Below are 18,123 nucleotides of genomic sequence, written 5' to 3' on the forward strand. Positions count from 1 at the left end.
TGAATGCACTCTTCTCTCGATCTCTCTCGTCCACTTCAATTTGCCAGTCGCCTGTCTTCAGATCCATCTTTGAGAAGTACTTCGCGTGGCAGATGTGGTCTAGGGCGTCGTCGATTCGTGGCAGGGGGTACACACACACTCCTTTTTGGTGATTTTCTTCAATCGCCGGTAGTCAACGCAGAACCTCAGCGTGCCGTCTTTCTTCTTCACGAGTACGACCGGCGCAGCCCACGGACTTTTCGATGGCTGTATAATGTCGTCGCTGAGCATGTCGTCGATTGGAGTCCGGATGGCTTCGCGCTCGTGTGTAGAGACGCGGCATGGTGATTGTCGGGTAGGTCGGGCTCCATCCTCGGTTATTATCCGGTGCTTCGCCAGAGGTGTCTGACGTAACTTTGAGTTCGACGAAAAACACTCTCTGTAGCGACGCAGCAAAGCCAATAGCTTGTTCCTCTCTTCTTGTGGTAGCGCCGGATTCATGTCGAAGGGATTCGGAAGCTTGAAGGTATCTTCAGGTGCGCGTTCGAAGTCGGCCGCCGCAATCACGTCACTTGGTTCTTGCGTTTCTTGTAGGAACGCAATTGCAGCGCCCCTGTTCAAATGCTGGTATTCCTCGCTGAAATTTGTGACCAAAACTCGGGATTGGCGTTGCGTAAAGCGCGCAATGCCGCTTGCGACGAAGACACCGCGGTCGAAGAGCAACCTCTGGTCACTCTCTACGATAGCGTCGACGTCAGGAACAGCATCTTCGCAGTAGACGGTGATCATAAAGCTTGCACGGGGGGCACTGTAACATGATCATCGGCGATCCTTAAAGCAGCATAGTGTTCGGGGTTCGGATCCGGCATCATGAAGTGATCGGAGGAAAAAGTTATGGACTTGGTCTGCAGATCAATTATTGCGCCGTTGTCCGTCAAAAAGTCCATTCCGATAATTACGTCGCGGGAGCAGTTAGGCAAAACGACGAACGCCGCAGGGTACGTTGTGCCGTCTATGGTGACGCGCGACGTGCTCGTTCCACTTGGCGTCACGAGATGGCCTCCTGCTGGGCGTATGTGCGGACCGTCCCATCTGGTCATAACTTTCTTCAGCTTAGACGCAAATGGTCCGCTCATTACCGAGTAGTCGGCTCCTGTGTCTATGAGGGCGACTACATCAAAGCCGTCGATGGACACCTTGACGTCGGATGCCGCCTTCCTCGAGTTCCGCGTGCGTGGGGGCGTCGCATCTAGGCTTGTGCGTGTTGACGGTTGGGCACTGTGCATCGTCGTCGTCTTCTGAGCGGCAGTCTCGGTCATGTCTGGTAGGCGTCGCGCTGTCGTGTAGCTGTCGTCGTGTTCGCGAGTCTCGTCAGGGTTAGGTCGGGTCCTCGGGATGAGGGCATGACGAGAATCACGGTATTCGGTGCGTCCTCGCGTCGTTGGAGGGTTTTCGTTTTCCCGCTGTTGTGCAACTTCACCTCCAGAAGGTGCTGCCTTTAGTTTCCCCCGCGTGGGCTCGGGGACCTTCCACGGGCTAAGTCTGCATTGCTGCGGCGGTTCGGCGATTGGTACGGGTAGGGCGACGGCGAGCGGTTGAAACGAGCTGGACCTCGGTTGGCGTTGGACAGGTGATCTTCGATTTCAGTAGGGCGCAGGCCGGGCCGGGGGCGTGGTGTGTCGACGGAGAACCCTCGCAAACAGAGCCTCTTGTAGGGGCAGCGACGGTAGATGTGGTCGGCCTCTCCGCAGTGGTAGCACAGCGGCCGATTATATGGCGTTCGCCACACATCGGTCTTCCTTGAGGCGGGGGTTTTAACCGAAGGTTATCGGGCCGGCGACAGGGGACGACGGTAGGGAGCCTCGGGACGATAGGGGGCAGGCACGCGAGGTCGACAGACGGCATCCGCGTAGGCCATGGCTTGCGTCTCGCGTGGTGCTTCTGGCGTTGTTGAACTTCCTCCTTAATCCCATTCGTAAGGGAAGCGACTTGGGGTTTCGGCGGAGTTGGGAGAAGTTTCCGCAGCTCCTCTCACTATTGCGTGGATAGTCTCGCGTAGACTGTCGGCCGGAATCCGCGTGCTGTCGAAATAGTTCGCATTTGCCGCGCTAACAATGTTGCGATCATACTGCTTAGCACGCATTTCGAGGGCCTTCTCAATTGTGCTGGCTTCGGTCACAAATTCGGCGACGGTTTTGGGTTGACTGCGGACAAGTCCAGCAAACAGTTCCTCCTTCACACCGCGCATCAAGAAGCGTAACTTCTTTTCTTCCGCCATGCAAGGGTCAGAACGCCTGAAGATCCTCTTCTTCTCCTCGACGTACACAGCAATGTTTTCGTTAGGTTGCGGTGTCCGCGTCTGCACTAATACTTCGGCCCACTCTTTCCGCACAACCGTGGTGAACGTCGTTAAAACCTTTGTTCTGAAATCGTTCCAAGACTCTAGGAAACTCTCGTGATTTTCGAACCAGATCCGTGCTGAGTCCTCAAGATAGAAGAACACTTGCCTCAGTGTCTCCGCGTCGTCCCATCGGTTAAACATCCTGACCCGTTCGACTTGTTCCAACCAGTCTTCGGGGTCCTCCGCAGGCGACCCATGGAATGATGGGGGCTCCCTGGGTTGCTGAAGAACTAGGGCAGGATTGGAATCGCTGGTCATGGTGCCTGCGTTGATCCTGGTGGTTTTCACGACGTCTTCTTTCTTCACTTTATCCGGAAGCAGTCCAAACTCTGGCTGTAGACCTTGCTGTCGGCGGCTGACACGAGTGGTGCTTGCTCGTCGGCTTGACGAGGGCTTAGGGTTCATGTACCCCGCACCATACTAGATGTCACGAAGCCAGAGACGACGCAGTTGTCTTCAAGTAAAACCCGTTTATTGGGGCGAACTTGTGCTCCCCTAACAACTCAGAGAATACACAGGCGGCGAAGCAGCAGTCAACAAAGTGACGTGTGCGAGCCAGCGTCGACGATCGGAATACCCCGGCGTCTGCTCTGCAGGCTTTTAAGTGAGAATGCACTTTATAAGCGACCCCAAACCATCCACCGCCGGCGGCGGCGGCGGCGGCGTCCGCAGTGCTCCTCTATATTTAAAAAAGAAACAGCATCCGGCGCCAGGTTTCGATCCGAGGACTTTGCGGCCGCAGCGCGACGCTCTACCGGCCAAGTCACGGACGCGACGGTGATATCAGTGTTAGTTACGCGCCTTATATCTTTAACGCATTCAAACTACGTCGTCAGCGGCGTGCGTTGGCGACTCAGCGGCGTTATAGCGGCTTGATAACTGCGTGGTGTACACGTGATACTACAAACCCGATGGAAGAGATGGAAGAGAAGGCGGCGAGGCGGTGGGCTGCGGGGGCCGAGCGCAAGCGCCGCAAGCGGGCCGACAACCGTGCATTCGCACTTTCACATTCTCCCCCTTGGGGAAATGCGGGGGAATTTTTTATGTTTCGGCGCGCATGGTTCTGGAACCGTCGATTCACATCTAGAACATTGCAGATCCAAGAAGATCATTCCAGGCTGTTCACGTTAGTTCGGAAAGCTCTCCCTATCAGAAGAGATAACACATGCGGCAGAGAAAGAACGGAACACGCGCTTCCCTTGGCACACAGACAACACCGATAACACAGGCCGGCGCCGCCGGGCGGTAGAAGCAAAACACAACTAAACCAGCCAATGCTCGCGGCAATACTGTGCCGCATGGTATCTTCAAACGTTCCCCCCCCCAAACATAATCTCTCAGAATAGCATTGAAGTTTCATTACCACCTCGGTCAACTTGGCGTAGTCCAAAACTGAACAACTACTCTCATTTTAGATGCAGAGCATCTTATTCACTCGCCTTGTCCCTCCGGCGTCGTCGTCGGCATTGTCCGCCGCCCCCCCATTCTCCTCGCCGCGCCAGCTGCGCTCTCCGCCGCTCACCCCCTCTCCTCTCCGATAGCGAACACTCTCTCGCGAGGGGCATTGGGGCCCTATTCTCGACTGCACAAATTGCCGGCAATTCAGGCAATTTTCCGGAAGTCTCTTCTGATTGGCTTTCAAATTAGGTCACGTGCTTCCGGTTGACAAAGCGGTTGTGTGTGCTGTCGTCATTTTGACGTTTCATGTCGTCTACGGACACCAGTTCTAAAGTATGCCTTATTTCTCGTTACTAAAGGCGCATAATTCTTGGCCGGCAATGAAAAACCAGACAAAATGCGGCGGACATGACAACGTAAGCCTGTCTTTGCTATTCAACAAGAATACTGCTTGTAATACACACCCCCTCTGTGATTGGCTGAGAAGGCGTGACGTAATTTAAACAGTTGGCGGGAACGATTACGTCATGTATTGGCAACTTCAGCCTGCGTAAAAGTGACGTAATGTTACGTAACAGCTTGAAAATGGCGGCTGTTTTTGTCGCAAAATACAAGCAAAATAGGGCACAATATTGCCCCGGCTTACGGCGCCGCGAAATGTGCGGCAATTTGCAGCACGCGCAGTTTGGTATGCGCGCAGTTTAAAGCATGTTTCCTACCGAAACAAATTATAGCTTCAACTGCTTCCAAGTCAGCGATCATGGAACATACAAAAACATGCAGTATTTTGCTTTTATGTCTGGCAATGAGATAAAAATGATTTGTTTGGCGTAACCGCAACATAAGAGGGCAGTACAAGCCTCTCCATGCCAAAGAGAACCCAATGCATGGCATTTGTCCATACTTGTCCTAGTAAGCTGTTGGGTCACATGATCGAACTCAAGAGAAAAATAACAATGAAAAGTGACTATTTAGTTCATTACAGCGCTGATTGCAGTCGAGCGTGACGAATGAGTGAATCGGCGACATCGGTGCGCTCCGCGGTTATCAGGCGTAGCGCTTCGCTGCTCTTATGTGTCATACAAGCGATGGTCGCGGCCGTCTTTTTCTGTGATCACGCCATAAACTTGTAACATAGCAGCAGACGATGGCGTGGCGGCGGTGGCGGCAGGGAAGGTGATAACGCAACAAAGCTTGCATTGAAGCAGAGAGCCGAGCTGTGTTACTAAAAGCGATTGAAAGTGATAAATAGATACGGTAAAAAAACTTGTGTTATGTTCTTTAGCTCGACATCCGCCTTTCGCTCGCTTTTGGATCAACGTTACTCGATCGCCTTGTGGTGTTGACGCCAAATTTGACCTACAGAAATGTGTTTTTCTTGTCAGCCTCAGCTACCGTGTTAATTTTTATAGTACATGCCAAGTGTTTTTATATCTTTCTTGCACAATGTTTGATACCTTGGTAGCGATCTTTATGAGTGACTCGTCAAATTACACTGCATGTCGTCATAGCTATAGGTGCAGTACGTCACTGATTGCTTACGTCGTGCTTACGCAAAACAGCATGGGCGAAATGCCGGCAATTTGTGCAGTCGAGAATAGGGCCGTTGGATTGAATTCGATTGGATCGGCTTGGATTGGCATGGCTTGGCTTGGATTGGATTGGATTTGGATTGGATTGGATTAAAGTGGATTGTGTTGCGTCAAAGCCGCGGCACGTTGCGTCATAGCCGCGGCAGACGCGCTGAGGCCGGCGCATGTGCAGTACTCTCTCTTCCGCGGTTTCCTCTCCTTCGGCCGCGCTGCGCATATAACCGGTGTGCCGTTCTCCGGCGAAGCAACATCCACGCTTGGCTCAAACACCTAGAGTCCACGCCGCTTTACAAGTACGCCAACGTCGTCATCGACTGGGACCGGCTTACGCAGTCCCCTCAACGTTATGCGCGCTATAAAACGCGGTCCCTTCGCCGCTCCGCCTGTGCGTCGCATCTGCACAGGGGTTCCCGCGAGAGGAGGTGCGAGTTTTTAAGTGCGAATGCACTTTATAAGCGACCCTGAATTCCGTTGACCGCCGTCCGTCCACATAGCAACAGCTGCGGGTGCGCGCGCTCCTCGTCTTCCTTGGCAACGGGGGGAGATGGCACATACCCACCTGGGGGATGGGCCAGGAATCTCCTCATCTTCCTTGGCAAGGGGGGGAGATGGGCGCGCGCTGCCTGGCCGCTGACATGGCACATACCCACGGGGGGGATTGGCCAAGAATCGGGCGTGAGAAGGGCTAATGCACCCGCTTAAAGGAGTACTGACACGAAATTTCAAAGCTGAGATCCGCTCTAGCAATCAAGTACAACGACAACACAAATAGGGGTCTGTGAATAAATGCATCTTTCTTTCTTTGTAGTTGTGTGTGTGTGTCTGATCTCTCTTTCGCAAACATTACCGAACCGCGCAAATTCAACTCCTGCATTCGCACTTTCACATTCTTCCCCTCGGGGAAATGCGGGGAAATTTTTTCGTAATAGACTCAGTTGACCAGTCAAACCCTATCGCTTCACAGTCAGGATCTTTTATTTCGAAGTTCCCTAAGATGTCATCGGTGAATCATATAAAGCCAAAAAAAAAACGAACGGATGATCTCCTAGTCGAAGTAAGTAGCCAGAAAAAAGCCCCTAAACTACTTGCCCAAACCCGCATTGTAGATAGCCCAATGAGGGTCAGAGCACACGGGCGGCTTAACTGCTCGCAAGGTGTCATGTCTGAGCCACAGCTTATAAAAAAAAGGATACCGATTTGCGGGAACATCTTAAAAATCAGGGCGGGACAGCTGTTATGCGAATCAACATGCGGAGAGACCAAGCGGAGAGGCCCAGGCCAAACACATTATCTTTAATTTCGACCGGACCGTAGTTCCAGCTTTTTTCCCGCTGCAATGTGCGACTCAACATACCAAGCACACGCCGCTGTTTTAAGTGACAGTGGTTAGGGCACACCACTAACTATATCGTGCATAGCGCTGCGTGACAAACAGTCTACGTTCTTGTCCAGCGCCTGCCGCCAAACATAATTGTGGCATTGAACCTGCTGTTCAAGCTTCACGAGTTCCAAGTGACCCGCCGCGGTGGCTCAGTGGCTAAGGCGTTGCGCTGCTGAGCACGAGGTCGCGGGTTCGATTCCCGGCCGCGGCGGCCGCTTTTCTGATGGAGGCGAAAAGCAAAAACGCCCGTGTGTACGAGATTTCGGCGCACGATAAAGATCCCCAGGTGGTCAAAATTAATCCGGAGCCCTCCACTACGGCGCGCCTCATCGCCTGCGTTGCGTCGGCGCGTTAAACGTACCCCACAATCACACAAAGTTCCAAGTGAGGGTACACTATCTGGGGAAGGGGGACGCGGGAGTGTGTTCAAGTGGAATTCTTTGTTCTATCTTCATTCTTCTGTTGATGCCAACGTTTATATTCCATGTGCATTCTTCGTATAAACTATTTGCAAGTCAGCGCTCGTCTTGTCCAGTTCTTTCGTCCTCGTCTTTTTTGCGCTCTTGTTAAGATTGCACCAAACCACCTCGCCAAGCTCACGACTGCGTTGCTGTGTATTGTCATCTATATTTTTTCAATATCGATAAAAGCCGCCCAGAGAACTACGACTTGGCAGCACTTCTGGTGACTGCGGGATACATATCAACTAGCGAAATTTCACAGTGATACTTCAGAAAATCCCAATTTAGTGGCTTGTGCTGCTCATAGACTAAACTTTATTTGTGTAGAACCATGAGCGTACACACCACTATTTTCTCAGCAGAAGCGTCTTGAATTTTACTGAATTTTCAACGTCACATTCCTACGTCCATCATCTATACCACTTCGTTGAGGGCCGTGCGCGCATTGTCAACTTAGAAGCCCCGCAAAAAGCTTGTAGTCTACCTTGGTTAAAATATCATCATATCTGCCTATGCTCAAAACTTTGAAGTGGTCCTCTGCTGGGTTGTAGGTCACGCTGTAATCGCTGGCAAGGAAGTGGCGGATGAAAGGGCTGCTGCTGCTGAACTTATGAACACATTGGACATAAGAACCGTGCCCCACACAGACCCCAACCCCAACATCAGACATCTTCGTAAGGATTTGCAAGCTTAGTGGAGTAAACAAGCAGACAACCGCCCACACGTAAAAAAACCACACTTGCGGCGAAATAAAACTGACTCACCCAGCACGTTCACTGCAGTTCGCCTGTGCAGATTGCGGATAGGTCACACACATGCTGGACACACACACACATACCTGTTTACAAGACAACCAAGACCACTTCGTAGTAGGTGCTAAAAACATCTATTCGTAACCCACATTTTATTTCAATGTAACGCACGCGATAAGGCACGACGTAAACACCTTCCAGAACTCTAGAGACTACATGGCCCAATCCACCTATTATTTTTATATGTAATACTCCCATGATTCAGCGTAAAGGCGTGTTTAACCATTCGCTGAAACTTACATTTTTGCAGCTCATTTTGTATTACGCATAATCATTACCTAGCCATATACAGTAGCCTATTTAGTTGTTCTTAAGCAGCCTGTGTTATAGTGCGACTGCGACGATTTAGTTTCCCGTTACTCAATTTTCGCTTCTATATGTAATTTTGTTGGTGCACTTCACCCTGGTTAGCCTTTCGCCTAAAATACCAATCATCATCAGCATCATCATACGTCGCAAGCGACAACGCATTGACCATGCTCAACAAAGTTAACGTGAAGGATCAGCCATGGTGCCGCGGACGCGTTCTGGGCTTGCGTTCTGAAAGTTTTGCAGACTATAGTCTTTCTTGGGCTACTTGAGCGCAAACATTTTGGCCGGTGAGGGTGTCTGTCTGTAGAAAAGAGAATTTATTAACACTATTCGATAGGGCACAGCATCGCAATGTTCTTCAGAGGAAACGAAGTGTACATCCCACATGTTCACAAAAAGCAAGGTCCACCGCACCAAAAGCTCTTGACAATAATGTCCACAGCACAAGGTCCAGACACCAGACCTCACGTGTGGGACTCAACATAAAAGCCGCAACAGTTCGCACACATCAGTTCTACTCTGTACTCGTGTCTATGTCCGTACATAGACATGAGGCATGCTCAGCCAGACTGCCTAAACGGCACCTTTGCTTCTGAGCGTACGACTCCCCTTTCCTAGACAACGCGCAAGTGTTACACCTTAATAATAAGGCAAGATACACCATCGCACGGTGTTATTGGCGACCTCGATAAGTTGAAGTTGAAGTTTATTTTCTGAGTACAGAAAAACGGCGAGTCGACCAACGCGGGTCGACCAAAAAAGCGAGTCGACCAACGCAGGAAGAAAGATTCTTCCCCCAGCGCCACCAGCTCCTGCTTCAGGTGCTCTATGGCCATTTTACGAACGTGCCACAACAGAGGTTACATAGCACGCTGTGGTCGTGCCTGCAAGGCGGCTACACCTCGATGGCGCCAAACAACAAAAGCGCCCACACACAAGAAAGCTGAAGAACGGATATCTTGTTTTCGTGTGGGCTCTCAGCCTAAGCTCAAACATTCTGCTGAGTGACACCCAGAATGTGGCGGCCACACGACACTCAAAAAGAACATGTTCTAGAGTACCAGTGTGTTCCCATTGCGGGCACCGGGTAGAGCGAACCATACCAACTGCTGCAAGGCTGTCACACGTCGGCAGGGCTCTCCAGCCACGCAGCCACCCGAAATCACGAACGTCTGCAGGAAGTACCGCTGTCGTTAACTGTTGCCAGTGGGCCCTTCAAGAGTTCGCTTTTTGCCGGTCATTCAACCGCTCAATAGCCGATTTCTCGCATATCTCAGTTACTGATTGAGGTTTTAAGATCAACATGAGGGTTGCTCGACTGAAAACTTCTAAGTGTTTTAGTAACGTACCTATAGAAACCCAGTGCCTGCATGGCTGTAGGTCCGGTAAGGAGCTCATCATGGAACAACAAGCGAGCAGTACCCAACAAGTAGCGAGGCAGAGTCTGCCCGGGTACTCATCATCATCTACCAGTTTCCACACACCGCGCAACGCTAGAACACTTGGTACCGTGTTAAGGCATGGCAAGCTAACTTCCTCCACCCCCATGCTGTGGTGCTGATGCAGCAGAGCGCGCGAACTGACTCGGTCTTGCCAGCCAGATAAAGCACCCGAATTTTCTGTATAGTGGACTGGTTATGTCACGAGGTGGCCGAGCTACCCTCGCTGCGTAAAAGAGCGCCGCTGAAACGCACGACTGATTATAGCTCCTGTCCGTCGGTTAAGAAGTTATTTTGCCCAACGAAGCAGATACATACAATCCTTGATGAAACTATGTGTCACATAACAAACACACATTAAAGAGGGAAACACACAAAACAACCATCCAGAAATGGCTGTCGCTGGCGTACATACAAGCTTTAACATTTGTACCACGAAGGGCACAATATTGACAGTAGAATGGTGCCGACAAGCGCGAACCGTACCTTTCAGGGTCGAACACCACCTACGTTGGTAGTAGTATTACAGCCTTAAATCATTACAGATACACACAAGGTAAAGTGAACACTGCTGATAGCTATGTATCGTATTTAGTCTATCTGTAACCCGATTGAGACACCCGGACAAAGTGAAACAAAAGCTGCGAAATACTCTTATATAACCACACCCAAATCTAAACGTCGAAGTCCGGTGGCAATGTTCATAATTGTCAACATAGTTGAACAAGAACAAGACATTACGGAAATATAAAACAGAAAATCAATACATAAATGATATTTGCAGTTTTTCTTTGGTAAAAAATTCATGAATGCTTGGGTTTAGCGAAAGCAAATGAAATGAACTATCGCAATAGCTATAGCAATGATCTATCTAAAATAAAATAGCAAATAAACTCCGCAGGGGCGCCAGTCGAATATCGTCTTTCGTGGACAATTGCTAAAAAATTAATTCGCCCTAAAACAGGGACGAAGAACAAACACGTAACACACAACACAGTGCCGACATTCAACTAGATTTTATTGAAAAATGACGCTACTTATATACAGAAAATTAAAATACTAAAAGCCTTGTGACGTTAAAATGCATCACATTTCTAAAAGGGCCACTTCTTTACCTGACAGCGATATGGACGGAGTACTAACGCAGTTATTCCCTGCCTGTCTGATAAAATCAGCTTCAAGAATTTCGCGCTCAAGCTTTCCTCTTGCTCTCCTCAAATATTTTGTGTTACCTAGCGGGGGGCTACACTTGCATCTTTTGCAGTGCTCAGAAAGGTGGCCACCAGCATTATTTGCAACTGTCCAGTTGTTCCTTCTCGCCCTCTTATTAGAACACCTTCCAGTTTGCCCTACGTACACTTTTTTGCAGCTCAGAGTAATTTCGTAAATTACACCCATGCTGCAGTCTGCGGAGCGAACAGCGTGGTTTTTGCACAGGGTTCGGGTTTTTCCTTCTGATTTTTACTTATCAAAGGGCACACTTATGACAGCTTTTCCGGTGCACTGAAAACTATATTTACACCGCACCTGTGCGCCACTTTCTTTACATTATGCGACACTTTGTGTAGATATGGTATGGCGTGCACCTTTTTTTCTAGTCGACCTGTCTGTTCATCAGGGCTATCTTTTCGCCTCATCTTTTGGAGAGGAGCTTCCCACACGCTCGAAATCAGAAAAAAAGGGCACCGGGCCCGGTTTAGCCTCAAAATCTGGTCGTGGAAACTCGCCTCCACTTTGTAAAAGCACGATTTCTTCAAGGGTCTCTGAATACGCGTCCTCGCCACAGCTCTTTTTAGTAATTAAACCCGCACTATTGAAAGGAATAAGGTGTTTTTGCGCCCTCGGACTCTACTGCCAGCAAACGTGCGTGCCTCCTCGGAACGAAAGCTACAAATCAAGCAAACGGATTTCATTATCACTTGGCAACTCACGTAAATTTCTTTTAGCGCCGAGTAATGTTTTTATAATAATGTATCAACTCGCCCACATCACGCTTTTGGACAATTGCAGTGAAAGGAGCACATACGCGGCCTTTTTTTTCGAAGGCCATTTCAAAATTTAATTATTTTATTTTTTGGTTGGTTTTACTTTACTTGCAACCTAAGACGTGGTTCTAAGGCGTAGGCCAGAAAGAATTTACGAAGTCACCATTTGTTGCTTGCAGTGAAATGATCGCCTGTGGTATGGGGGTTGCGTGCTGCACTTTCGCACGTGTTTCCTGTTCGGGCAATAACCAGAAAATAAAGTGGGGCACAATACCCGCTCCAGCAGAGCTACGACAGGAGTACACCCAAAATAACTGCGAAGGGGATTGGGTCTCAGGTTGTAGGGTTCGATTGTAGGGTTTAATGCACCGACGCAACACGGCTGATGAAACGCGCGTAGTGGAGGGCTCTGGACCTATTTTGACCACCTGGGGATCTTTAACGTACACACGGGCGTTTTTTGCTTTTCGCTTCCATGAGAAAAGCGGCCGCCGTGGCCGGGATTCGAACCCGCGTACTCATGCTCAGCAGCTAAACGCCTTAGCCACTGAGCCCCCGTGGCGGGTGGGAATTGGCGGTGAGCGCGACCACGGGCGGCGCTGCGAAGCGCGCCTCCGTGACGTTGGCTTAAGGGTGGTTTCTTCTTCGTCCGGCAAGTCGGACCCGGCATGTCTGTTCCGACTTGTCGGTCCGATACGCGAGTTTGTGTCGGGCGGCCATTTTCTTTTGCGTTCGGGAGCATGACCCCGACAGCAGTGTCGGGTCAAACACGTCACTTGAATCGAATATTGTGATTGGTTCGTCCGACCTTATAGTACTTTTTGTTTACGCTCAAACAGCTATTGTGGTAATTTGAGAAAATGTGACTTTATTTCCCTCACCATGGCGCGAATGTTGATCTCGCTAGACTTAATCAACCAGCAGCCGTAACGTTCATGTAGACGCAAGTGCATTGGAGAGCTTCCCATAAACCGGTGCATGCCCGGCGATGCTGCAGCTTGGCTCGGGCAGGGTCACTCTGGCTCGGGTTATGAAGCAGCGACGGGGCAAAATACATTCTTCCCGTTTTTCCGAATCTCATGTGGCAAGACTGTTCTTTGAAGCATAACCGCTCTCCCAGCGATGTAACATGCGTCCACGTACGTAGCAGCGCTCTATGATTACGCAGAAACAAGCTCTCGATCGTTCAGCGCATCGCATTCTGATACGGTGCGCAGAGGCTGTCCATTTGCGTCGTTGCGGCAAATGTTAGCGCTTCTTTCGTCGACTGCAATGAACGCTGGTATTTTAAATTCTGCGACGCAGGGTACAAAATTTCGGTATGGGAATATCGGCAGCAAAGTTGTTACCTTAACATCGAGTCCGCATCTCTTAAACACATATTTACGTGCTCATTTTGCGATTACGCGCCTGTGGAACTACGGCAGCCAGCGATCGTATTTAGTAACTGGCAAAAACCGGAATAGCTCCACCTACCGGCGCCGCGGTGTTCTTTTTTTTTTAATGGTAATGCCGGCTTTGATTTTTGTGTTCTACAACGAGATTACCTTTTCTGGATGACTGTACGAAGGCTCCCATCCAGGTCAACAATTTTACTTAGTAAATAACTTCCACAGAAAACACAGCTAGGCACATTTAACGCTTTGCTGCATGTTTCCAGTACATTTGTTTAGAGTTAATTATGCTGAATCCGACACTACACATTTTGTTTGCAAATTACCTTAGGCTTCGAACCTGGTCCGGGGTTTGTAAAAACAGGCGTCCGTACTCGTCTGCATTTGGTGGCCATATACCAGAACGCATGAGCGACTCATACAGCAGAATGGAAGTTTTTTTTTATCCCTCACAGGAGCAGGCCAGTCCCACCACCTGCACTTACTGGGGGTACCAGCCATCTGGCCAAATTAATTTCAAAAAATTAATTCACATACTGCCTCCCACCCTCCCCGCTACTTTCTTTTAGCCTGGGTTACTGCTTGTTCGTCGGATTGGAGTGAATAGCTGACACTCCTCCTACTTCTAATGGTCCCCATGGTAGTGTCCTTGGTCTTTCCTTTAAATTTTCTGTAATGAATTATTTCCATTGCAAATGAGCCTAAACAGATTTCGCTATATACTGGCAATTTCACTATTTGTTATAATATCCCCTTCTGGAATCATGAGTGGGCTACGGGGTTAAAACCGGATGACTGCAGTCTCCCTTCATATCGTCAGCAAAAAGAATCCACGCACACTTTTTTACCCTTTTTCAGGAAAACTTGTGTGAACCTCAGAAATGTACTCGTCGAGCTATTGTATCAACTAGCAACTTAAGCTGAAGTCACATATAAAAACCAATGCTTCCTCATCTTGTCGTGAAGTCGGTTTTATAAAGCATAAACTCACCGATACTCCAGCAAAAGTTAGATTACTTTTGTACACTACTTTAATTTGATAGAAACTTCAGTATGTCTGCACAGTCTCAGACCCCTATAGAGGAAATAATATCAAATTGGTTGAAAAGGCTCTAAGAAAGGTTGTTGACTTTATTCTAAATATAATTGCACAAATTGTCTTCTGTGAGGTCGTGTAAGCTTATGGAATTGAAATATTAGTCAAGGAGAAAGTTTTTGCATCTTACATTTCTTCACTGTTCAGAATTCTAACTATGGTCGCACGGATTCTGTTAATGAGCTCATGCAAACTTTTGCAACTGAAGCACTAGGGAAAAAAGTAGTCTTAATGCCTTACATTTTTGCTGTTGTTATGCTACAAACTTGGCCTGGATAGAAGACCACGACATACTTCAAAATAATATTCATCATTACCATTTTAATTCTTTCACCCGTTTACACACCGGTTGAAAATTTTTTTCCCACATGTATTATCGACCGGAAAAATACACCTGAACATATGTCTCGAATATTTTGAATAAATAGAAGCAAATATTTAGTTTATTTTAACCTTTTGTTCTTTCGCATTGCTGCCACATGTAGTATCCTGAACTGCTGGTATCTATGATCTTGTTCACACCTTTATGCCCCTCCTTCTTGGGCCTCTGGTTCGCAGTATGCACTTCAATAAAAATTTAAAAAATTTGTGACAAGGGCAGCTCGAGGTGCTGAAGAAAAATTGGCCTCACACTAATTGCAGAAGACTCACGGCAGAACACGACGTGTATACCCCACACAAAATAAAACTTGTCGATCAAATTTTATTTCAAAACAAGACAGCTATGTACAAAAACAGATAGGATACAGAGATTTATAGATACATGAATTAATAAGCCTTAGTTATAAACAAAACTGGCTATGTTTTGTTAAGAGCAGTGATGCCTCAATGAGTTAGCAAGATCTAGTTCATTTCCGTAATTTCCACTTATAACGTGGTTTTCTGTTTTGAAATGAACCCTCTTTCGGCCAAAGTTAGGCAAGTAAAGGCACAACAAAAAGAGTTCCTTTGTTTAATGCTACCAAATGTACTAAGTATTACAGACTTGAAACACACAAGGTTAAGTGAACAACACTACATACAACAATAAGTTAAGTTTATGCCGACTTGAAAAAAAAAAGATCAGCACTAGATGACGCTCAACTGCAGCACGGTTTATTGACATTTCATCGATAGGCACACAAATCGTAATGATCAAGTAGTCCCATGCATGTTGAACCCTTTCATTTTGCACCATTCATATTTTTCTTCTCCTGGGTTCCTTAAATATAATTGATACTTGAGCATCATCACATACACTATGTTCTTGCAAACAGTAAAAATTCTATGCACTCAACACCAATACAATGGCTTAGCAAATTGGGCAGTCAGATTCAAATTGAAATTCCAATTCAAATTCATTTTATTTTGTACGGAAACATACAAGCAAATTATTATACAGGCGAGGGTCCCAGAGTCTGACGACTGTAACGGGATTCTCGATGAGAAATGCACAACGCAAATATATAAGGCAGCAATCAAGTTGAACGCTGCACTTCCTCTTTTTTGTGGTGTGCAGAAACTTTGACACCTACTAAAAATAGCATATACCTGCACCTGTTTAACCGTTGGACAGGCGCTGATAACGTAGTCTGCTTTGCACTATCTCTGTGTGATCCCCATGCATTGATTTTCTTATTTTTGGGTTAATTCAAAGGAGCGTGTCTCGAGTTAGGAAAATTTTTTCCACCCAAAGCTGCAACGATATTTGATATGGTGGCGGCGTGCGGGACGAGGCACTGGCTTTACCGAGCCACCCAGGCATTCTGCGCGCTTCTTGGGGAATGCGAGAGACGGTGAGGTGCTCTGGCAACAGTGTTCAGGTGTGTTGAACGTATGACGGTCGTCTACCTAAGCTCCCAATGACGGTGAGCAATTACGCAGAGGTTCTGGGTGGAAGCAATCGCGACATATATAAATTTAGGTGCAGCCACGTCGACAAAGATTCGACCGATAATTTTCAAGTGCGTTTTTTTTTCGATGTAGACGAGGTGAAAATTATAAGCAAAACAAGATTATGGAACACACTTTAAATACTGCAAAAACAGCGCAGAGACAAGCGATAAACCATACTGCTCTAGTTTGTCACTCCATAAGTCTTCATCTCTGCGCTGTTTTTGAAGTAGTCAAATTGTATAGCCAACGTCAAGCTTTAGTGCACACTCACAGAACGCGCTTGAGTCGAAGACGACAAAAGAGTTGGATGCCCACAATTACCTGAAAAAAGGTTGCATTTCATGTACACGTATTCACCTAAAAACACTGAAAGTAGACAAGGCTGCGGCTGGACGCCCAGGCGGGTTAGCCTGATTGATAAAGTATGCCGGCTACCTTAACACATCGTGTTAGAAGCATGTGCAATGTATGAGGTGAAAGCTTTGACAGCCGTCGTCTCCACCTGAAATAACATGGGCACGCCTGATTCGGTACTTATTAGACCCATCATCGATAGCTTCTTTGCGAATTCGTTGCATGAAGTCAGATCGTCTTCAAGCACTGCTCTAGCTACCGCTTCAAAACAGAAAAAAAAGCGACACGCTTGTTTTTGTTGTGCGGCCTGCTTTCGGATCTGCAGTTGTGGAAGTGGGAACAGCACAGTCCGAAATTTCGAAACAAAAACAATGCTGACTACTCCTTGTGACAAGGCATTCGCAAACCCACGAATCACGTAGAAAAAAACACTGCTCACGCGAACGTTCTTACAAACACCACTCCGCAAACCACGTTTTGCATCGGGAAACATTCTGCCTGCACGGCAGAATGCAACCTTGGATATGCTGTCGGTGCCGTCGCGTAGGTAGCATCGCTGCTTGGTCAAAAGCCCAGTGCATACACCCTATTGCTGAACTCCCGAAGACACCAAGTGGCGCAAGTGTCGGATATCAAACAAACATTTTTAAAGGTTGGCATAAAACCGGTGGACAGAGATGCATTGCGTTTCATGTGGTTTCAAGCAATACCAAAACCGGGTGTACCACTTTCACCAGTTTTGACTTGCTGTATGACCCGCATCCCTTTCAGAGTGATGGCTAACCCATTTCTACTTTCCGAAATGCTTCACACCACTTAAACAAAGAGCAGTACCCTCAAACTGTGAGACATACACGGATGACGTGATCACAGGAGCTGGAAGCGAGAAAGCTGCCGTGAAGCTGTACAAAAGTGCAACTGAAATGTTTGAAGCAGTAAAATGCTACGCCAGTGATTTCAACGTGACTCCCGGGCTACCATGCATCTCGGTTATTTGTCGGGTGTGGTGAAGGTTTTGCGACGTACGTGGGACCTGTGTGCCGACCACTTAACATTCTCTCCATGTATGGATTGTATTCATGGCATAGAACCATTCACAAATTGGCCCATGACACAAACAACGGCGTGGATATGTGACCCACTAGGGCGCAACGTGAAAACTTGGAAGTGTTGGTGAAGCATGTTGAACCCTAGCGTAAACGACAGGACAAGCAGCGCTTCGTGTGTCCTGTTGCTATCGTACTGCGTCTTGCCGTTTGCACTGAGGTTCAACATGAGCCAGTAGGAAGGGGGGGGGGAGGGGGCTTTCTTCCTTCATTGTCCAAGCGAAGGTCCTGTTCCACGAACTGTGGCGTAAAAACATCGACTTCAACACGCTACCTAACAACATCACGAGGGCCTGGAAGGTGTAGCTAGACGGACTCCCTATCTCCCTGAGGTTCAAGTACCGCGGTACTACAGGTCGCAAACAAATGGAGGGAGGACGGACTGCTTTCACATTTCTGCTGATACCCGTCCAATGGCATATGAGGCAGTTGCCTACCTCACCCTGGAGGGTGAAAATGGTACAAGATCGACAACTCTGGTAAGCAAACAAAGGGTTGCACCAGGCAAGGAAACTACACTGGCGAGACTGGAACTGAT

At 48.1% G+C, this 18,123-nt stretch overlaps 1 protein-coding gene across 1 annotated transcript; it reads right to left on the reverse strand.

Annotated features, from left to right (window-relative positions):
• Positions 1 to 1,942: 1,942 nt before the first annotated feature.
• Positions 1,943 to 2,790, reverse strand: LOC144153539 (uncharacterized). Its single transcript, XM_077685167.1, has one exon. The coding sequence runs from the start codon at positions 2,783 to 2,785 to the stop codon at positions 1,943 to 1,945; it is 843 nt and encodes a 280-aa protein (XP_077541293.1). The 5' UTR covers positions 2,786 to 2,790.
• Between the last annotated feature and the right edge of the window lie 15,333 nt (positions 2,791 to 18,123).

Source organism: Haemaphysalis longicornis, unplaced genomic scaffold, assembly GCF_048455015.1.
Source record: "Haemaphysalis longicornis isolate Haplotype H1 unplaced genomic scaffold, Haemaphysalis longicornis Haplotype H1 scaffold_9, whole genome shotgun sequence".
NCBI lineage: Eukaryota > Metazoa > Arthropoda > Arachnida > Ixodida > Ixodidae > Haemaphysalis > Haemaphysalis longicornis.

What these genes read in the sequence shown, in the direction of transcription:
- LOC144153539 (XM_077685167.1), bottom strand. Translation starts at nt 2,785, where the DNA reads ATGAACCCTAAGCCCTCGTCAAGCCGACGAGCAAGCACCACTCGTGTC.